At 42.9% G+C, this 23306-nt stretch overlaps 2 protein-coding genes across 2 annotated transcripts; one reads left to right on the top strand and one right to left on the bottom strand.

Annotated features, from left to right (window-relative positions):
• Positions 1-4247: 4247 nt before the first annotated feature.
• LOC110017510 (pentraxin-related protein PTX3-like) lies at positions 4248-6271 on the top strand. The gene is made up of 2 exons (XM_020713650.2): positions 4248-4650; positions 5455-6271. The coding sequence occupies exons 1-2, from the start codon at positions 4521-4523 to the stop codon at positions 6048-6050; spliced, it is 726 nt and encodes a 241-aa protein (XP_020569309.1). The 5' UTR covers positions 4248-4520; the 3' UTR covers positions 6051-6271.
• Positions 6272-8519: 2248 nt separating this feature from the next.
• LOC101168335 (solute carrier family 35 member G2) lies at positions 8520-16863 on the bottom strand. The gene is made up of 2 exons (XM_004082169.4): positions 16514-16863; positions 8520-10136 (listed from the first exon to the last, which is right to left on the bottom strand). Exon 2 carries the CDS (start codon positions 10122-10124, stop codon positions 8766-8768), a length of 1359 nt encoding a protein of 452 aa, XP_004082217.1. The 5' UTR covers positions 10125-10136; positions 16514-16863; the 3' UTR covers positions 8520-8765.
• Positions 16864-23306: the final 6443 nt, after the last annotated feature.

Here is a 23306-nt window from a genome sequence, read left to right as displayed (position 1 = left end):
TTATCAAACTTTTAGGTTGAACCTACATCAACTATGTGTCCCAATTTTAAGTTTACAGGTTTTCCTGGTTATTTGGTAACATCTCTTTCTTTTAATACTTGCTTCTTTTTACTGTTTTAGATGTTTAATATTAAAATAAAATCACATAATTGGATTTTCTGGATTATCTTTTCTAATTTTGTCTCTCATAGTTGAGGTATACCTAGGATGAAAATAACAGGCCTCCTTCATCTTTTTAAGTGGGTGAACTTCCACATTTGATGGCTGACTAAAGAATTGTTTGTCCCCCTGTAAAGCGGAGCCGGCTGGGTTGATAATTTGTAAAGGTGGCGGTCATCCTTTCAATTGTTGCTGAGTCTATTTTCCCCAGTCTCAACAATATGGGCTGTTCATGCACCAAATGTAGTCTTTAAACCTGAGGGCTACCTTCTACATGTATATTCTATATATTTGAAATCTTGGATTATCTTGTCACCAACGTGCTTTTCTGAAAGAGGGAATCTGAAGGTACATTCATACTAAATTTGGTGCTTGTACCACAAAATGTACAATTATTTTAATTACCGGCTCCACCAATATGCTCAAGAACATTTCTGTGAGTGGCGTGAAGAGCACTCAGTCCAGGTCTCGTATACAGTCAATGGTTTGCATCACTTGCCCCAACAACACAGACTAATTCTGAGGTTTCTCCTTCTTTTTCCTCCAATTTCATCTCCTCAGCTGCCACCCGAACACGGTCCGTCATTGGCTCGCGTGGCATCGATCTGAGATTTCTCAGGAGGCCTTTTGGCTCCATACCACTATAAACATTTACATCATTCTGCTAGACGTGCTTTGCATTTTAAGAGAGGAGGCTTCATGTGACTCACTAAACAGGAATAGATTCTCTTCTCTCAATCTGTCCACAGTTGCTTGCGTTCTTCCGCTCCTCTGATTCAGCGCCTGGCACATCTCAAATCTGTTTTGATGTTTCCAATTTTAACCAGAGGGTCACAGTTCCCTCATTAGTCTCTGTGATACTGCTGCGTCATACGAAAAAGAAGCGGAAAGCTGTGTTTCCGAGCAGGTGATGGGCAGGTCTGGCATTTTGCTTTTGTTTTTTTCATAATGGGACATCCTCCCGATGGAACAGGAAGCTGCTAGCACAGGCCTAGTTCTTCCCATGATGCAAAGTGTCAAGCTTCTAGAGTCTTTTATGACCTCAACATGGAGTTGAACCATTGACTGCACATGATAAGCAGACTAAGTGAGCGTGACATCACCCATAGAAAATAACTCACTTCTGGCCGAAGTCAGTTCAGTCTCCATGTTTGGAGACGTCACCATGTTGGAGCCAAACGTCGTCAGTAAGCCGCGATTGTTCCGAGTCGGTCTGAGTCCACGTTTCTATGGCAACCACTCTAGCCAATCAAGAGTAAGCTTGTTGGTAGTTCACACCCCACCCCTAATTTGTCCATCAGGTGTTTCAAACGTTTGACGTGGAGCCCAACAGGCTCCACCTGCTTTAATTAAGGCATCTGATTGGCCAGTTTACAACTCGAATAACTTACATTACAGAATGTAATTTTAAATAGAATTACCAAGGACAAGGAATTTTGTGGGTACTTCCTGTTTGGAACACAAGGGGGTAGAAGTCACTCAGTCCTGTTCTGATATACAGTCAATGATTTAAACCCACACATTTTAAGACTCTCACTATGTCTTTACAAAAATACAAAAATCTCATAGACACCAGCCCTGGCAGACACAGCAGCCCCCACACCTGAGGGCCCCCAAACGGAGAGAGCAGCTCAACCAGAATTGATCTGGCTCCAGTCACCTTTAGGGGCCCCCCAACACCTATTTCAATGCGAGGGAGCCCTCCTCTCCCTCATGTGCCCGATGCCTCCAAGACACAACCCAAAATCAACACACATGCATGTGTTAAATTAGGTCATTTAAATTGGTGTCTTGGGGCTTACAGGGACACTTCCAGCTGTGTGGTGACAGTGGTGTTGAACCCCCCCACCTCACACACACACACACACAAACACACACACTAAAGGCCTCTGCATTTCTAAGGTGCAATTAAAATCAAAGGGGGGGTGAGCGAAACATAGAAACTGCTCAAATGTCACAGCTTCTGCTGTGCATCTTCATGATTTGAGGACGTCAGCTACCAAAATGTCAGGAGTAGACGTGTTTTATGACTCCACTCTTTAACACGAGGCTGTCTTCGGTTTGGCGCTCCGCTTTGAGAGACCACAGAGTTCTCGTAAACCGTCTCAGTCTGCCGCTGTTTAGCGTTATCCCAACAACAACCGTTGTCCCACTTTCTCCGGCATCCCAGTTCTGTCAGGAAGAAGCTTCATCTGTTTTCCCCACACACCTTTTTTTCCTTCAATCAGGAAGAAGAGGAGACCTTCATCAAATGTAACTTTAGCCATCTTCATCATCATCTTTCACCATGTTCTGTCGTTTGATCTCCATGTCTCTCATCCTCCTCCTTCTTCCCACCCAGGAGTTTAGCCGGTGGCTTTAACTGTAGGTGTGGTGTGCAGGCGCGCGGGGGGGGGGTTAATGGCGTCTGGCATTTGCTGATTATTGTGCCTCCTGTGAATTATGGGATATTGGAACAGAAGCTAACCTGTAGAGGAGAAAATGGGATGAAGAATAAATCAAAAGCAGAGGAACGACAGCATGATGGGAGCAAGAAGGGGCGCAGAAACCGGCATAGTTCAGTGTTCATTTGTTGCTGGATAGAAATGAGGTACATTTTTCAAAAATAAGTAACCATTTCCACATTTTTTTACTTTTTTCCCCTTTTCTCCCCAGCAGAGCACCTTTCTGTCTCCACCTCCACATCTGCAGACCAACTCTTCCTGCAGGTTTTCTCTTTTTCCTGAAATAAATCTGCCATGTTCGCTTACTTTTTGCTCCCACCGCTGGAGTTCCAGTTCGGCGGGCGTGGATGATCTCACATCCACCCGCTGACGTGCATGTGGATGGGTCGTCTCAGGGAGGAAGGTGAGGGCTCTTCCTCAGAGCCTGACGTGTTCTGTGCCTGCAGCTGAACGCCATCATCTCCCGGCCAGACCTCTTACTATAACAAGGTCACATTCCTCAAAAAATAACAAGTTTAAATGGTCCTTCATACTTAATCCACACTGTTGCCAGGCAACCAAATATAATCAGTGCCTGAAAGGGGATTTTAAAAATTGCTTAGCAATTGCTTTTCACCAAAACCTAAAACAGTGTTGAGATTTTCAGCAGAAATCCAGTTGCAGTTTTCTTTGGAAGGGATGGGAAAAGGAAGTTTGAGGATAAATCTCAGTTTACTTCTAGGTCGCACACCCCTCACACACATTATAACCCTCCTCTTCAAGGACAAGGAGGAAGAATAAAGGATACTGGAGAAAGTGCAAGAATCAGGACAGTCATGACTTCAGAAAAATACAATTCTATTATTTTCACAGAAGAAAACCAAATTTTTGTGTCTTCACTTAAAACATCAGATTAAATATGAATCAAAATGAACACTATTGTTTGACAAAGAACTAAAAGGAAGTTATGCATTCACGTAACATTCCTGGTTTACATTCAAGTTTTGTTGTCTTGGTTCAGACAGAAAATAACGGTCAGGAATATTAAAGGACTCAAGTGCAGAAGCTTTGTATGGAGAAGAACTTAAACTAAGATTAGGAAAAAACTGAGTAAGAACCTGAACGTTTTAAACCAAAAAACCTGAAACATGTCAGAAAGAAAACTGGACATTTTAACAGTAACAACTGGTTTGTTAGCAACTTAATCCAGGTGTACTCAAAGCACGGGAAACAATTTCCCTCAGCCTGACAGTCATATCAATTGCTTTCATATAGAGGACTTAGAGTCCCACTCCGATTATCTATTTTCAAAGCATTCCCAGTGGTCCTTTGATTATGATTATGCCACTTTTATCCAAAATCCAAATAGTCTTTGTCATTTTCTAGGAGATAGTTTCTCTCTGTTTACACTCTTTCCACCCAGCTTCCAGCCTCTCACACCCCCAACCCAACATTACCGGTGCAACAAAAATGGCGAGCAATAGTGGAGCTATCCAGCCGTACAGTTTGGAGCCGGATGCCAGCTGGGACGAGAAAAACCAAGACGTCCATGGATCTATTTGTCTCCAAGTGGGTACATCAGATGCTCAGTAATGCAATTTTAAGCTTAATTTTCTTTATACATGTCCTCCATCATCAGAATAATGCCACAAGAACACATTAAAACTGCAAAAAACACAATTTTCATCCATTTTTATCGTCATGGATTACAGTGAGACTACATACAAACTAAACCAATGCTGTTCTGATGAAGAAACGGGGGCGTTTCCTTTAAAAAATCCACAACACAACCTTCCCTTATTTCCATGGTCCGCCCCCCTCTCCTTTACTTTGGCTCAGTTTTAAAAGCTTTTCCCTGACAGCAGCTGGATCAGTAAACAGTCAGATTGAAGCTAGATTGCGTCTTTACCTGCAGAAGACAGGTCTCACCGCTGCATCATGCTAAGGTTCTGGTCTGTCGCGTGCTGGCTTGGTGCTGCAGGTTTGTCTCTCAGAGTGAATCCTGTGGAGCTTGAAGGAAATCATGCAGAAAATTATGACAATGACATCTATGAGGACCAGCAGGAAAGTATGCTTTTTTTAAATTCTGTTTCCAAAACATTTTTTATTTAGTCTAAAAAAAAAAGCAGAGAAAAGTGATATAAGCAGCATTTAAGGATGCTGTTTATGGCATCCCATTTATTTTGACAGGCATTAAGTCATCTAACTTTAAATTATATACAGACTTAGTGGTAACCCTTTCATTACTTATCCTAAGCATTTTTATTTTATTTTACCTTCATATGAAATATTCTGCATATGAAAGGTTTTTTGTAAGATATTTTTATGTGTTTAAATCGCTTCATTAATTAAGCAAAGCGAGTAGAATAAGTTTCCTTTTTTCTGCTCCCCTTTAACTGTCACAAAAAAAGAATAAAACGTTTTGTTTTTGTAATTGTTTTGTGGGAAATGAATAAATATATATAAATACTAATTAGAGAAATATTTACCAAATTATTGAAAGTATTATGATCTCAAACACGACACGGCTAAATGTTAAGGCACAAACCTAAACACCCTTATGGATTTTTTTGTTGTTTTTATTTTATACAAATGTTTTCCATGTTGTTTGTCTTCAGGCGCTCCTCAAATGTTTCTAGTCCTCCAGGTTGAAGACATTTTCTGAATGCTTTAAGTTTGTTTGTCTACAATTTGTTTCTATGAGGGGTTATGAGAATTGAAGGGCTGGCAGCAGCATCACTTATAGTTTAGTGACATTTAAAAGAATTTGTCCTTGCAGTACCAGACCTGTTCGCATGGTTGAATACAGGTGGATGTTTTTGGCTATAAACCAGGCATTGACCCCCCCCCCCCCAATGGTTGTTGTCTGCAGGGGAGCCTCCTTCCACGCCATGCCATGCAGACTTGTCCCGCTGGGATAAGCTTTTCATTGCTCTGGAGAACTCCCACATGAGGCAGAACATGCTGCTGGAAGCAGTGCAGCTTTGCGGTGGAGGCGTGGCCTCTCTCAGCAACCAGGCGGACAGGCTGGCCAAGGGGGCGTGCCAGCTCTGTGCACCCAGTCTGGAGTCAGCCTGCAGGGAGCAGGCGGCGAAAGTGAGCACCACCCTGCATCACGGTCTGATGGAGCTCCGAAGAGAGGAGGCTAAGAGGGAGAAGAGGATGAACGCCACCTTGCAGATGATCCTCGGCAGATGTGAGGAAAACGCCAAACCACGGGACCTTCAGGAGGCAGAGAGCATGATGGGAAACCCAGTGACACAGAGACCTGGAAGTTTGGGAGTGGCATTCAGTTCAGGTGTGAAGCCTTTTCTATCTGCCCACAAGGAGCAGGAGGTGACGTCCACATCGGGCATGGCCTTGATGGAAAAGGCTTTGGTTGCTATAGTAACGGAGCTGCAGAAGGTTCACCTGCAGCTGAGCAGAGTAATACAGCAAGCAGAAACCCTGAGGAAGGACAGAGTGTGATCTTTTTTTTTTACTGATTGACTGCAGCTTTGCACACAGCTTTAATATATTTTTGTATCATTGCTTTTTTTAAAATACAAACCCTGTGTGTAATAAAAGGATAAAAGATTAAAATGGAGCTTTTCATTTATTTATCACAAACATATAAATAACAACGTTGACGACATCCGCAGCAGGTTTGTTTGTTACCTCCTCCTGATAAGTGTGTTTGTGTTGTTGTGTGTTCACTAACACCCCCAAGTGAATGAAGGTGTGTCAGAGGCTGCGGTTTGGTTGTTTGGTCTCTTCCACTCGTTAGTCCATTTAAGAGCGTCTGAATCCGGGAGGACACAACTTTTACAGCCTACCATGTTGTAAAGCCCCGCGGGGCCCAGCCCTGCACAAACCTCAAACCCACAACGTCCACTGTTCTTACTGAAAGCACCAGAGGTGGATGGTATTATGGTCTGGGCTACTTTCTGTTTGTTTTTAACAGTTTCTGTCTCACTTTTAATTTTTATTTAGGGAAAAAAACATTCTATTAAAAATAAAAGTAGGTCAATCATCAAATAAAATGCTCACACTTCACGATTAACTATTTTTAACATAACATAAATATAAAAACTAACCCTCAGCAAAAAGTAGTACACTTAAAGTTTATTTTATGAGTATAGTAAAGCTACTAGAAACCAGGGATGAGCAAGCTGCGGTCCGGGGGCCATATGTGCCTTATTCTGGCTCGACAAAGTTAAAAAGTAATATCTCCAATCATTCCATCATCGTGACATCAACCCATTGGTCCAATAGGCACTAAAATGAGAACAAAAGCCACAGTTTTGACATAAAAGCTCCAAAATGTTCTATTTTAAATAAATAAAAAACATTTCAATCATAATTAAAGCATTTTTTCATGTTTTAGCGTCCAACTCTTTGTGACCCATGAGTCAAAGTGTTTGCCCAGCCCTGCTATAGACCATGTACATGTAGAGTAAGAGCTATGCTAACTGAATCCTTTAGACTGAACTGGAACATTTTGAATTTACAATGTATAGTTAGTAGATAAAAGAAATAAAATTCAGATATACTGCCTCACTTTTAGTATAGACTATACTTGTAGTACACTTAAATAGACCACTTTTTGCTTAGGGAAAGCATCAAAACAAACTTTTTATTTAGTAAAGCTAATTTTACAAAGTTGTGTTTGTGTCAGCATCTGGTTAAAGAAATGAAAACTTTTTTTTTGCTAAAGGTCAAAGAAAACAGTTCAGGTCAGACATCACACTGTGTTTGCATGGCTCCCAGCAACTGTCTAGGACTGCTGAGGTCATTGGCTTTTCATAAAAGCCTCTATGTTTGCAGAAAGTTGAAGAAAAGAAGGCGGCAAACCGATGAAGGGGAAAACCCTGGAAAAAGTGGTGATGTTCATGCCCCTGATAGGCAGTAATGAAGTGTAATGGCTGCTCCTTGTACATCCCATCTTGTTTTTCACCACCCGCCTGGCGTCAAAACAACCTGCAGCCATCTGTTTTGATCTCTGACCTCACCCCCTTCCCTTATTCCAGTGTTTTCTTATCTGTACGTCAGTCACGTTGGCTCCTCTCGGCCCTTCATTTATCTGTCTTACTTGTCCTCCTTTTCTTTGTTACATCCCACAGCAGTCCTGGACTGCAAGAACCAGACTATTTTCACAGTTTAACTTACTTACTGTGCCTTTGAGGGAAAATTTGGCTCCAGCCTCAAACTCTTAACTTACCAAAATTGAAAATGAAGATTTATTGAACGACCCCGGCAAAAAAAAAAACTATGACATGACAGCTGGAAAAACCGCCAAAAATATCTCTAAGGGGGCTCAAAAAAGTATTTAGAATACATGAACGAAACCAAAACACAGAAGTCAGGAATATCCAATGGCAGTTTTAAAATTATTATGGGATGGCCATAAGACCCCGGCCATTATGTGGTAAAGTGTAACATTTGGCGATTTTCCCACAATATGGGAAAAGAAAACTTTTGTTTTTTTCGTTTTCCCAGAAATTTCACACACCACCAAGTAAGGTCTACAACCACACCAGCCAAAGTTTCATTGACCTTTGACCTCGGGAAGATTTCAATAATAATAAAAATCAAGAATGTTAGCTGGGTTAACAAAACCCTCCATTGCCAAGGAAATCCATAAATGCATCTTCTAAAAATGACACAGACCTGCTTGACATCACCAGGCGACCTAAACACAAAATAGTTGCTATGAAGACAAAACCAACAGAAAAGCAAACATGTTTTTAAGTGTTTTTCTTTATGAATTTGTCACATGCAGCTCTAAGCAGGGTGGCAGAGGGGGAGAGCGAGGGTGGGTCAAAAGGGGTAATGGGGTGGCGGCGAGGGCCGGTAGCACTTGTGGGCCATGCAACGCACCTCACGCGTTTCATTTTCTTTTTTTTTTCTCGTCAGCAGAAAGCAGCCAGATAGATGGTATCAAGCTGTGGCTGAAGCTCAGCTGGCTCCTAAAAGATGGCCGCGGATGAGGAGCGCTGATTAAAACTGGCCAGAACAGCGGGCGGTGTTCATCACAGAGGTTTTAATGTCACTGCACTTGTCACAGACACAATATTGGCACTTTCCCAAAACAGAAACGACAATACAAAACAGCTAAAACTCCAATCAACATTTAGAAGTCTCTCATGTACAGAAACAGCCTCACCGAGGACAAAGTTTATTTCACAAGAAGAGGGGAGGAGTCTATTTGATGGGCGAGTCCAAAATCTCCTCGTATTCCTCTCTCTGACGCAAGCCGCCCCCTCGAGGCAGAAACAGCTTCGTGGCCACAAGCCATCCAACGCTCAGCACCACCATGGCATTCCCCACAACCTCAGGCGCGGTGGGAGCCAAAGGCAGCACCGCCAGGTGCAGAAGCATGGCAACCGGCACCTCCACGCTCTGAGAGGCGGACACCAGAGCCGGGTGGAGCCGGGTGAGGGCGTGGGTCATTCCCAGGAAGGCTGCTGCGGAGCAGGACACGAGGCCTGCCATTATGGCCCACGCTGGGACGCTCGCGGGCCACGCCCATCCCTCCTGTAGTAGGGCCAGGGAAGACGGAGCAAGCAGGCAGCTGGTCCAACTTACTGTGAATAAAGCAGTACCAACCCCCACCCTGTCCTTGAGAGAGCGGTACCCGACCAGCGCCAGGGCCATCCACAGACCCGCCAGCGCTGACAGAGACCATCCAAACGCACCCTTCCAGAAAGTCACCGGGTCAGTCGGAGAATCAGAATTGCTCTCATCTACGGTGGGGAGCAGCAGAAGCCCCAAACCACACAGCCCTGCGACAATGGTGATCACATCGGACAACCCCAGCCGCTCCTCCAGGAGCAAGAAGGCAAGGACGGCCGATAACGCTGTTGTCGCCAGGCGCCAGGTTGTTGCTGCGTTTCCAGCAGAGACAAAGGTCAAGGAAGAGTAGGCGCAGCACAGGGAGAGGGAGTAGGCAATGCCATAACAGAGCAGACGGAGCCGGTACCCCTCTGGTCCGAAGGGGTTCTCCCCCTTCAGAAGGGGAGCAGCCACGGAGAGGAGTTGTACAACCGACCGCACTGTGAGCAGAAACAGGGGGGCAAAGTGAAACTGTTCAGAGGCAAGGCGGGTCAGAACGATCAGACAGCCGTGGGCCAGTGCCGCGCAGAGCAGCAGCACCCAGGTGAGTCGCGACGCAGACACCGACGCCTCCCCAAAACTGGCCAGTTGTTCTCCGACCCCTTTTCCAGGACCCTTTGCTGCTTTGCCACCCCCATCGCTCTCTGCTCCTCCTGTAGGCTGTAGTTTGTGGGCCGTGTCTTTGTCCTTCTCTTTGGAGCCAAACAGCGTCAGGGGCCACCGCCGGCTCTCCATCAGCTTCTTCTTGTCTGACGTCTCCTCTAGGAATGAACCAAAGTCCTCAAAGGAGGGAGCGTCGTCGTAGCCTTCGTCCCCAGGCTGAGGGAAGTGGGTGTGGACTCCAGCTTGCGGGGCGTAGGGGGCTTGCGTGGCGTATTTGGCGGTGACGGTGTGAGGGTGGATCTTCACGCGCTTCTTGGAGCCAGTTAGGAGATGTGTGGACTCCATTTTTAAAGTCACCTGCAGGAGAAACGGCACCATTAGTGATTCAGATGGCATATCTGTTTCTCTGAGACTCCCTGAGGTCTTCTCCCCATCACCCCGCCTCTCTCCAGGATCCAGCCTATCTCATATATCTTTAATATCTGAGATAATAATAGCAGTGACTCACAGCATCCCTTGTGTCCCTGCGGTCTACGTAAGCACTGCGCTTATGACCAGTCAGCGCTGAAACAGTTTTCGGTGATGTTTGCTGGAATGAAACAGAATCTTAACTGCCTGGTGGTGTTTGAGTCTCCTCTGAGCGCGCTCAGTGTCTGCTGGCAATGACAGTTACATAAATGTGACCTTCTCGCCTCATTTCACTCCTAACCTTCTCCTTAATGACTTTTCATCACCTTCTTTCCACTCACTGACCTTCTGCACTCTAATGTGTCATCTAATGAAGGCTCTTGTCTCTGCCGATTACTTTTTAACAACTTCTCATTTTACTTGTGGGCTCTTGCAAAGGCTTTTTGCTCCAGAAATGTACATTCATTCAGACTTTGTTAATTTGTTTCATACAGGTTTAGTAAAACCAAACTAAACATGTATCACTTTTTGTTAGAAATAAAGGATTGGAAGAGTTCTGGATTTAAAATTTACCCTGCAACAGACTGGCGACCTGTCCAGGGTCTGCCCCGCTCCATACAGTAGCTGGGACAGGCACTGGTAACCCCGAATGGGAAATGGCGGGTTAAAAAAAATGGTTGGTTGGATTAAAGCTTCAAATTTAAGCACATGTGGTGGTTCTTTTATATTCATTTCACAAATGCTAACTCCATATAATATGCAGTTGATTGTTTAAAAAAAAAAAGGTATTGCAAATGTTTGAAAGTTTGCATTGGCTGATGACATGTTTCTGAATGTATTGGCAGGAAAACTTGAGTTATTTAATTTTGTACAGTTACTGACAACAATATTTCTTTTAACTTAATTTTAAGAAAGTATAAACATCCTTTTTTATTTTTTTGTCTTGCAAGAATGATAATCTTATCAAGCAGGTTTTCAATCACAAGGTAAAATTAGTTTGAGAAAACATGTTTAGAATTATTATTAAAATAAGAGTTCTTGATAAGACAATTTTTCTAACCCCATAGGTATAATTGTTTTGCTTACTTAAAGAAAATTTGCCAATTAGTTATGATTTTTTTACTTATCTTTAGGGGGGGTCTGTTTTTGGAGCATATATCATCAAATTACTTAATTTAAAAGGTAATTAAAAGGAGTTCACAAGACAAGTTAATGTCTAAGTTTTCATATTTCATTACATAAAAGTTCAAATACACATTTACATATATATCGATCGATCGATCGATCGATAGATAGAATTAAAGGCACACTGACAAAAATGATGTGTTTTTTTACATGCTCTTATGGCATTTCTCTGATGATGGAGGACATATATAAATAAAATTAAGCTCAAAATTGTATTTTTGAGTACACCTTGTGCTATCCTAGGTACTTTAACATTAGGAGTTGGGTCATCTAGACCCACTAGACAGTGCACTGAACCTTTTTTCTTCAATGATTTGTGAACCTCACTGGTGTCCATGGATTACATGAAATCTTTCCACTTTTATCCACCTTTGTCATGGTAGGGAGAACACGTCAATGTAAGGGTGTGGTCATTTAAGATAGCACAAGGGTTAATTCAAAACATTGTGAATTAGGAGCAGACGAAAAGAATCTTCTTTCTCTTTCGGCTTTTCCCATCAGGGGTCGCCACAGCGAATCATCCTTTTCCACCTCACTCTATCATGAACATCTTCTACCCTAACGTTAGCCAACTTCATGTCCTCTGTTAAGACATCCATGTATCTCCTCTTTGGCCGTCCTCTTGCCCTCCTGCCAGGCAGCTCCATCTCCAACATCCTTCTACCAATATATCCACTATCCCTCCTCTGAACATGTCCAAACCATCTCAGTCTGGCTTCTCTGACTTTGTCGCTAACACAGGCAACGTGAGCCGTCCCTCTGATGTACTCGTTCCTTATCCTGTCTAACCTGGTCACTCCTAAGGAGAACCTCAACATCTTCATCTCCGCTACCTCCATCTCAGCCTCTTGTCTCTGTCTCACTGCTACCGTCTCTAACCCATAGAGCAGAGCTGGTCTCACCACTGTCTTGTACACCTTTCCTTTGAGTCTTGCTGGCACTCTTCTGTCACACAACACTCCTGACACTTTCCTCCAACCGCTCCAACCTGCCTGCACTCGCCTCTTCACCTCTTTTCCACACTCCCCATCACACTGAACTGTTGACCCCAAGTACTTAAACTCCTGCACCTTCTTCACCTCAGTCCCCTGTAACCTAACGCTTCTACCTTGATCCCTCTCGTTCAGACACATGTATTCTGTCTTACTACGACTGACCTTCATACCTCTTCTTTCCAGAGCAAACCTCCACCTCTCTAGCTGTTCCTCCACCTGCTCTCTACTCTCACTGCAAATTACAATGTCATCCGCAAACATCATTGTCCAGGGAGATTCCTGTCTTACCTCGTCTGTCAGCCTGTCCATCAGCATAGCAAACAAAAAAGGACTCAAAGCTGATCCTTGGTGTAGTCCCACCTCCACCTTGAACTCCTCTGTCTGACCTACAGCACATCTCACCACCGTCATACTTCTCTCATACATGTCCTGAACTACTCTGACATACTTCTCTGCCACTCCAGACGACCTCATACAGTACCACAGCTCCTCCCTCGGCACCCTGTCATACGCCTTCTCTAAATCTACGAACACACAATGCAGCTCCTTCTGACCTTCTCTGTACTTTTCCATCAACATTCTCAAAGCAAAAATGGCATCAGTGGTGCTCTTACGGGGCATGAAACCATACTGCTGCTCACAAATCTCCACCTTCTTCCTAAGCCTGGCTTCCACTACTCTTTCCCACAGCTTCATTGTGTGGCTCATCAACTTTATTCCTCTATAGTTGCTGCAGTTCTGCGTGTCACCCTTGTTCTTAAAGATCGGGACCAGAACGCTTCTCCTCCATTCCTCAGGCATCTTCTCACTCTCTAAAATCCTATTGAACAACCTTGTTAGAAATTCCACTGCTGCCTCTCCTAGGCACTTCCATACCTCCACAGGTACGTCATCAGGACCAACGGCCTTTCCGCTCTTCATCCTTTTCAGAGCCTTCCTAACCTCATCCTTTCCAATCTCTGCTACTTCCTGCTCCACAACAACCACATCTTCCTCCCTTCTTTCCCTGTCATTTTCCTCGTTCATCAGCTCCTCAAAATACTCCTTCCATCTTTTCTGTACACTCTCTTGGGTTGTTAGCACCTTTCCATCTCTGTCCTTAATCACCCTTATCTGTTGCACGTCCTTCCCATCTCTGTCTCTCTGTCTGGCTAGCCTGTACAAGTCCTTCTCTCCTTCCTTTGTGTCTAACCTGTCATATAGCTCATCGTAAGCTTTCTGTTTGGCCTTTGCCACCTCTCTCTTCACTCTACGCTGCGCTTCCTTGTACTCCTGTCTACCTTCCTCAGTCCTTTCTACATCCCACTTCCTTTTAGCCAACCTCTTCCTCTGGACGCATTCCTGTACTTCCTCATTCCACCACCAAGTCTCTTTACCGTCTTTCCTCTTTCCAGATGACACACCTAGCACCTTCCTACCTGTTTCCCTGATAATTTCTGCTGTAGTTTCCCAGTCCTCTGGAAGCTCATCCTGACCACCCAGGACCTGCCTCAACTTCTGCCTAAATTCCTCACAAGTTTCTTCATTCTGTAGCTTCCACCACTTGGTCTTCTTTTCTGTTTTCCCTCTCTTCTTCTTCCTGACCTCCAGAGTCATCTTACACACCACCATGCGGTGCTGTCTGGCTACACTCTCTCCTACCACCACTTTGCAGTCATTAACCTCTCTCAAATGACCTCGTCTACATAGGATGTAGTCCACCTGAGTACTCCTACCTCCACTTCTGTATGTCACTCTATGTTCCTCTCTCTTCTGGAAGTAAGTGTTGACTACAGCCATTTCCATCCTCTTCGCAAAGTCCACCACCATCTGTCCTTCCAGATTCCTTTCCTTCACACCAAACCTGCCCATCACCTCCTCATCACCTCTGTTGCCCTCACCAACATGCCCATTAAAGTCTGCTCCAATAACAACTCTCTCTCCTCTGGGAAAACTCTGTATGACCTCATCCAACTCACTCCAGAATCTCTCCTTCACTTCTAACTCACAGCCAACCTGTGGCGCATACCCACTGACTACATTCACCATCACCCCTTCAATTTCTAACTTTAGGCTCATCATCCTGTCTGAGACTCTTTTCACCTCTAGAACACTGTTTACAAACTCCCCCTTCAGAATCACTCCTACCCCGTTTCTCTTCCTATCAACACCATGATAGAACAGTTTGTATCCTCCTCCAATACTACGTGCCTTGCTGCCCTTCCACCTTGTCTCCTGCACACACAGTACATCTACCTTCCTTCTCTCCATCATGTCTGCCAGCTCTCTGCCTTTCCCTGTCATTGTGCCAACGTTAAGAGTCCCTATTCTCAAACCTATGTTCCTGCCTTTTCCCTTCTCTCTCTGGTCACGGACCCTTCTGCCTCCCCTCTTTCTTCCACCAACAGTAGTCAAATTTCCACCGACACCCTGTAGGTTAACAGCATCGGTGGCGGTCGTTGTTAACCCGGGCCTCGACCGATCCGGTATGTCTAAAGTGTTGTGGATGATTCGCATGGTTATTTTGGCAGGAGCAGACGAAAAGAATGCAGATGGAAAAGCTTATAGCTGTGACATAGAAGTTACAACGACAAGCCACAACTCAGAGATGAATTTTTGATGAAAACGACCTAGTTTTTCAAATTTTCCCATAAAACTGCATCATTATATTTAAAAGACCACTAGGAACGCTTTAAAAAATCATCAAATGATGATCAGATTGGGTCTTTAAACGACGGAAACAGAAATGAAATCAAGAACTGTCTGAGGGGTGAAACGTTTTACAATATCTATTTAACTAAAAAGTAATCCCATTTTTAGTGTCTTTGCTCTTGGCTCCTTTGCCTCTTAGCTGAAAACTGCAGCACACAGACTCAAAGACAGTTGCTAAACCCATCAATGGTGCAGCTTTTTAGGGGAGCTGCGAGGGGTTTTAAATTTTTAATTGAGCAAATGTGATTGACGTGTATCTTTGTTTTTGTCTGTTTTTTTTCTGTGCATTTCATCATTTCTGTAATGAGTTTGATAAATCTGTGTGAATTTTGTATTGACTACAAGGAATGCTTGAAACAAAAATAAATCAAATCAAATATGTTCTCTGGAAGAACATTCACACACATGAGCACAAAGAAGAGCTTTAAAGCTCACGTTGTGTGGTTCTTTTTAGATAAAACCTTGAAAATGATGAAGACTTTTGTGAAAATGGGTGTGAAGGAAACGCTTTGGATGTTTCTCAGCAGCTGTTCAGATTTGTGGCCTTAGTACAGCGAGTTGTGAACGCTCGAGGTCGCCCTGACATCCCAGAATGTATTTTGCTTTATGATTGACAGATAAGGTTGCATTAAAAACATGGAGATCAAGGAAACATGAAAAAAAAAGATAAATAAAAAACAAACAAAAAAAACATTTAAATGACTGGAGATCAGGATGTTCCTGTCTGGCTCCTCTCTTCCCAGAATGTGAGCTGGATGATGCAGACTGCCTCTGCAGTGCTGCTGCTCCACTCACCAAAGCTGATTTTACACCTTATGCAACCATGTGAGTGAGCCCCCCATGAGACAACTCACCTGCACGGCCTAAAAGGGCATCAGAGGGGTTTTTGTCTAGAGAGCTTTCCTAAATAAAACCAAATATTAAGGAGAAATCTCTTCTGCCCTTCCTCTTTTGCATTTCATGTGACAGATGTCCTCTAAAGGCCTACTATTAATATTAATATTCCAGTCATTTAATGGAAGCTCTAATGGAGCCAGAAGGATGATGCATCAGTCAGAGCTTCTTGAAGCAGATCTGCCCTAAACGTGGTTAAGGCTGTTTATAGGTGAGCGGCTGCACCTTATTAATTTTACCTCAAGGTTATGATTCGGGGTGCTGCACTCCTGTAGAGCCAGAACGGCAACAACACTTTGAAATCTCAATTAAAATCACATCTTCAAGCACCGTCTCCCTGTTTTCTGACTGGAGCAGCGCCGCGGGCGACTCTGCGAGTTGGATTCCCGCCTCTGGCGCATCAGGACCGTATGAATTTATTATTCAGTATCTGGGTTTTATTAAAATCCTGACAGCTTTTGATCCATGGATGTTATTTTTGGCGCTGGTGCATTGATTGTTTGATGAGTGATTAGAAATGCACCGTCTGGCGCGTTCTGGCTCCAGTCTGCGTCCACTCACCTGCTTTGATCCGCGGAACACCGGACGGAACTTCACTGTCTGCCTCCGTTATTCACATGCCCAACGCCCCGTCACCTCTCCCTGGCCATTTGCGCGCTTCCCGGTCTTCTCGCCTCCTTCTCTTGCTCTTCCTGCGGCTGTCCTGAATGTCCTCAAGGGCGCCGCGCTGCGCCTCAGCCGGACTTTTGCGCACACCTCACTGCGCTCGGGGTGCTGAGCACGAGAGGATTAAGAGGACCTGACGTTTACGTCCATCCCTCTGTGAGCACCACGGATACAGAGATGCTTCTCCTGCATCCGATCAGTGAGACAGAGAGACAGACGGAGGGGAGGACCTAATTATGACGTCTGAGCATGCGTGGCATCTGTTCCTGTCTGCTCTCACCTTCTGCGTGAGACGTGTGTGTGCGTGTGTGTGTGCGCGTGCGTGTGTGTGCTAAAGAAAAAAAAGCAACATTTACCACTAAAAACACAAATTCGAGAAAAGTCTGAATGATTAATCTAATTCCATTACACTCCATTGGCAGAGCCGTTAGACTGAATTGAAATAAGGCTCGTCCCTTATTTACATGTAAATTGAATTATGTCATCAATAAAGAAATTCACTTGTGATTAAACAAAAATTCTAAACATCACAGATTTTTCGGCTTAACCCTTGGTAATCCAGTGCCTACTTTAACTTTGATACCTTAACTTTAAAACAGTTTTTGTGGCAATGCATGAAAATCTTGTACTGGTCCACATTTACTCCAGATTTACATATATTTACAGATATTTTCCATTGTATTACACTATAAATCGTCAAAAAAACTAAAACTCAATTCCAAGTAGTAATTGTTGTGGGGAGCCCACTACATTTAAAAATAGAACAGTTTTAAACACTTTTTATGTTTTACAACAAATGAAAAATGTGTAGAGACAAGATACAAATGTACAAATCCAAAAACAAAGTCAAAACAAAGTAAATGTCTTAAAATGATGAACAGATGATGCTCCACTGTAAAATACGTTTTTTTAACTTTACACTAGGAGAGCCTTGACGGAAGAGCTGCACACAAACATTTTACATACAATGATTCCATCACTTGAAAACTAAACAAATGGGGTGTCTGTATTTCTTTCTTAAATCTGTCAATGAGCTCCAATATTCTACTCCAACCACGAATTGTAAAATATTGCAGTTCCCAAAATGACCACTGGAGGCTGGATCTGTCAGGAACGATCTACTCCATGTGATAGAATCCAACTCTACATCAAAAATGTTTACAGGCTGAAGAATGTGGAGAAGTTTTTTTTAATTTATTTACTTATTTAGAAGTCCAATTTGTGGATTACTAGAGGTGTGTTTTTGTTGATTGGGAAGTGGGCAGACCCGTGGAATCAGCACTTAATGTCACTTGGGATTTATTTGCCAAACACAAAGGATGTACTTTAACATGCTCCTAAGCATGATGTAATTCAGAAAATGAAATTAACTTGTTCTCAAGCTCTGAGGTATTTTGCTCCTCTTAAAAAAATCTGTCTGTGAAAATAGAGCAAAAGAATCTAAATCTGTGCTGTTTATTAATTGAACAAATCAATACTTTTCCCTTTCCTTAGCTGCTTCCCACGTGTACATCTGATTCCTCTCAGGGCAATGTGAAATTTCCAGGGTTTCCATGGTTACAGTGGATAAGAGTACTCTGGAACCAGCTATTTTTGGCACTGTTTAAATCCAATCGGCTGCTGTGCTGGTTTTGGGAGCAGCTTCGCTATTGTCCAAGTAAAAATCGTCAAGAGTTTGAGTCTCTGTCTGGTGATGATGAAACTGGAGATGTTCAGACAGCAGGAAAAGCAGAGGTGATAAAGGGAAGTAAAGATGTGAGATCTAGGAGTTTCTTTACTATTTTATTTGCTCAAACTCTGGTAAAGACAAAGTTCCACATTGGAGTTCTTTGAGGAAGCAGCATTTGAGAGAAAGCTCACTTTAGAGGACTGAATCTGAATATTGCAAGTTTTTTTCTTATCTTGATCTCTTTTTTTGTGGCAAATATATATTTTAATTACTCTCTAATTCAATTTTTCTGTTCATTTTCCATTTAAGCGACACCGAAAGCACCACTAGGGGCAAAAAAGTTTTAAGTCAGCCACCAATTGTGCAAGTTCTCTCACTTAAAAAAATGAGAGAAACCCTGTAATTTTCATCTTAGGTATACTTCAACTATGACAGACAAAATAATCCAGATATCACATTGTTTGATTTTCAAAGAATTTATTTGTAAATTATGGTGGAAAATAAGTATAAGTTCAATAACAAAAGTTCAACTCAGTACTTTGTTTTATACCTTTTGTTGGAAATGACAGCAACCAAACATTTTCTGTCAGTCTTCACAAGGTTTTCACAAACTGCTGCTGGTATTTTGGCCCATTCCTCCATGCAGATCTCCTCTAGAGCAGTGATGTTTTGGGGCTGTCGCTGGGCAACGCAGACTTTCAACTCCCTCCAAAGTTAACTATAATGAAAATTACAGGCCTCTCTCATCTTTTTAAGTGGGAGACCTTGCACACTTGGTGGCTGACTGAAGACTTTTTTGCCCCCTTGTATTACTCTTCGTGAACATTAGAAATGACAAATGCTTGATCTAAACATGCAGTTTGGTGAATTCTAGTACTTTTGTGACTCCACACCAGGCATTCACAGACACAAATGGTTTTCTTAACGGGTTCATTTGGTCTCTCCAAATCCACCGTGAAAACTGCATATAAAAACATGATAGAAATCTTTTGGTAAATGGCGTATACTTACATAGCACTTTTCTACCTACAAGGCCCAAAGCGCTTTACAGTCACAGACCCATTCACACAGTCACACACACATTCACACACACATTCACACACTGGTGGCGGATTCGCTGCCGAACACAGGCGCCAACCTGCCACCACAGGCAAGGTGGTGTTCAGTGTCTTGCCCAAGGACTTTTCGACACATGGATGTGCAAGGCGGGAATCGAACATACAATAATACGATCATGGGTCGACCGCCCTATCGCGGCCGCCCTTTTAACAGCGAACATGCAATGTAAGCAGACAGATAAAATAAACGAATAAATCAATTCGTTGCAGATATGGGAGAAAGTCTTAGTGTTATTCTGGCATCCACACATGACATATTTTGCGTACAAAAGACGTTTCCAGCGTCTCTCTTCTCCGTCGTCTTTCGTACCGCATGTGCGCTAAGCACTCTTAACACTTCTAGTATTTTCAAAATAAAATAAACTTCTCATAAACAGCATTTCACAAACAAAACACAAGAAACTAACAAATAACCATTACAACTTTGTTTCTAGAAACTTGTACTGGGATGAGACTTTTGGTTTTGGAACTATATAAAAAAGACCAGACGCTGTGTTGCCCCGCATGGGGCAGGTGAACTGTCCAGGGTCTTGCCCCTTCAGCAGCTCGGTTGGCTTAAGCATTGTTATGGACCCAAGTGGGACCAAAGTAGGTTTCTAAAAAATGAACAAATAGAGCAGATGCCGTGTTTGGAAATGTTTTCTTTTTTCTTTTTACAGCTAACACGGCCCTGTGTTCCTTCATACATTTTGCATTAGTGCAGCTACATTGGGGGCAAAGAGTTTTGGAGGAGGACAAGAGCAGGAGGAAAGGCAACTGACGTGGAGAAGAGGTTTGCAAAAGAAAAAAAAAATGAGTTAAATGCTGCAAGCAAAAATAGGAGCGACATCCATAAGCAAAGGAGACACAAACAGTGTTGTCTTATTCACCAGCCCCGGGGAGATAACAACACAGCAAACAAAATAAAAAAAGGCTCAAACCAGTACCAATAATGCACTGCACTGCCTCTGTTTCTGTTTCTGTGGCAACGCAAAAAACTTTTTCGATTAAGATAGATGGGGTAATTAAGAACGTTTGTTCTTCCACGGATCTAAATAAAGGTGCAATTCTGTTAATGTGCAGAACAGTTATCAGGTGAATGTTCTGATCACGCACCAAAAGTGTGTAGCATGGATGGTAGAAATGTGGAACCTTCTAAAACGCAGGGAGATGTGTAAAAATACTAAATTATGAATGGATCGGTGTGGTGAGGCCCTCGATGTTGTCGATGGGGAGATTTGGAAACACTTTGCTATGTGTTCTCATCCTCATGTGCACACATGACTGTTTGACTTTAAACAAAGCAGATCAACTGGGAAACAGCTGATGATGTTGGGTACTTTCCAACCCATTGAAACGGAAACTGTAAAACAGCAGGGGGGGGGGGGGGGGGTTACGTTAGATCGCGGGTCTGCAGCCTTTTACTCTGAAAGAGCCATTTGGGCCAGTTTCTTATTGACAAAACCCTGAGAGCCACGAAGACCACTTTACATTTGTTTTTGTGGCCATTAATCCATTCATTTATAAGATTTAGTTTTTTAATATATTTGCTACAGTTGAATTAAAACTGTATTGGGTATTTCTATATCTAACAATTTTAACTTTTGGCTTTTGACAGCAGCAAATCCAATTTCCTTTCAAAATAAAACACACCCAGCGCTAAATAAGATCAACTTCTTTCAGATTTACCTTTATAAAAATGCAAGACAAATAAGTCAAGTATTTTTCTGTCATAATGACTTTGGTACCTTTTCTCCTTCTCATATTGTATATGTTGAATAATGAACAAATTGAATATGTGCATGACAACATTTGGGTGTAATTCAAATTTTTAACACAAATACAAATACGATCATGCTACAATCCTGACAAGGATCTTTCTGTGGTTCCAATATTCCACCCATGACCCCCACAGAGATGGGATCATTCATTCACATGACATGTTGAAGTTGAGTCAAAGCATCTGGGTATGTTGTCTTCTCAAAGCCTTCCTCCTCTCATCCAAGTACTTCATCAGTCTGTTCAGACATTTCCATTTTTGTTTACTAACATTTATGTAAAGGTTTCCATTCTTGATTTCATCTGCAGAGTGACCAGAAATCCCGGGGAAATGGATGTATTCATTTTTAAAATTGTATTATATTTTGCAGATCCATTTTTATTAAATTAAAGGAGGACATAGAGACTCTCTTCAACACAGGTGTTTGGACTCTTTTGTTCGGCACGTCAATTTCCGACAGAATCAGGGAGACGCAGTTACTGCTCACGTTGCCAAAACCAAACAGGTTTCCATGTTTTGCATTCAAGTACTAAAAGACTGAGAGCTGGACATTTATTTCACTATATGATTACCCAAACTAAAGCTATAAACTGTGTTTTTGTCTGACCCATCTAAAGGTTCTGGTCCTAAGATCATCTTTCCCTCCAGTGTTGAAATAAGATTCTCAACTCCATTTGTAACTCACTACTGGAGCCAGTGCACATGTGTCACACTAACTGGTATACAACAATACCTTTAGATCCAACAATAAGTTTCACCACCTTTTATGTTGACTGATAGAGTAGTCTGTTGACCTCCAGGCGGCAGCGGCACTGCGACGTTCCCCTGGAGCCGACACGGAGCTCAACAATCTCTGCAGATGTCAGAGCTCCACCGCCAATGCTGTGGCAGGTACAGGCTTCCAATGCCCCCTTAGTGGGCAATGATTTACCGATTTTTAGGGAAGTGAGTTCCAAAAGCAATAATATAATACCGAAATTTTCCTTTCGGGGTGATCTTATCCTGCTTGGGGTAAGAACTCTATGAGCTGCTGTGTGTTTTCTCCTTTGTGAGTGGCTCACTGATTCTTCTACTCAAATCAGGCATGTATCAGCTCGTATCAAGCATGAAAGCAGGATAAATGGTTATTGTAACTGCTTTTGCACTCTATGTGGTCTTTGCAGACTTCCTACTGGTTTAAATTGCTTTCTGTGGAGCAGACTCCTGTATGACCCCTGATGTATCTCTTACTTGCAACCCTTTACCAATTGTTAAAGACTTGAAACAATACAGTTCTTGCCTTTAGTTTCAGATTCGGTTAACCCCAAAACAGTAAAACGTTCTAACTGCATACTGTCTTCTTGTTTTATTGTTTTTTGGAGTTGTAGCCATCCATCCATCCATTTTCCTAACTTGCTTCATTCATTTTTGCCTCCATGGGGGCGATGGAGCCACTAAAAGGCAAAGGCAGGGTTCACCCGATCAGTTTGTCAGTCTGTTGCAGGGCCACACACAGATTATGTTTAAATTCACTCACTCCCTAACCCCTCAAAGACTACCTAGTGTCTTGAATTTGAATCCAATTCAAACACATGCTCACTACTTGTTTTTTAATGCTAAATATGATGTCACCCATAATAAAAATCGAATAACTATAAATAGTTTATGAAGACTGTTTATGAATCCACTTCTGATGATAAAAACTTGAAAGATATACAACAAATTAATGTACAGACATATTTAAAACGCATTGCATTGTGGTCTATATTTGCTAATCTAGTGAGCATTGATGCAAAATGGCTTTTTGCAGAGACATCTGGAAATTTTCCAGGGCATTGGATTTTGGAAATGTACACTCAGACACCCTGGAAAAAATGACGAACTAAGTAGAGAGGGAATTCAGAGCACAAACCAAAACAGACGCACAACCACACTATTTAAAATCACCATTTAAACTGTAAAGCATAGCGGCCGGACAGGGTGGGTGAGAGCGTGCCGGAAACCAGGCTTTGTTTGCGCGATGACCTTCATCCAGCGTGGGTCCTTAGCGGAGACCCCTCACACATCTGCCTAACTGTGTATCCAGAAGAGGACCCAAGTCTGGGTCTCCCTGTGCCGGAACTCCCAGCCCAGATAAAATACAGGGTGGTGTCAGAAAGGGCA

This window comes from Oryzias latipes, chromosome 22 (genome assembly GCF_002234675.1).
Source record: "Oryzias latipes chromosome 22, ASM223467v1".
NCBI lineage: Eukaryota > Metazoa > Chordata > Actinopteri > Beloniformes > Adrianichthyidae > Oryzias > Oryzias latipes.
Note: the sequence above shows the minus strand (reverse complement) of the source record. Positions and strands in the feature narration are given on the sequence as shown.

What these genes read in the sequence shown, in the direction of transcription:
- LOC110017510 (XM_020713650.2), top strand. Translation starts at nt 4,521, where the DNA reads ATGCTAAGGTTCTGGTCTGTCGCGTGCTGGCTTGGTGCTGCAGGTTTG. An exon ending in CTATGAGGACCAGCAGGAAA is followed by an intron (nt 4,651 to 5,454) that starts GTATGCTTTTTT and finishes TGTTGTCTGCAG; the next exon opens with GGGAGCCTCCTTCCACGCCA.
- LOC101168335 (XM_004082169.4), bottom strand. Translation starts at nt 10,124, where the DNA reads ATGGAGTCCACACATCTCCTAACTGGCTCCAAGAAGCGCGTGAAGATC.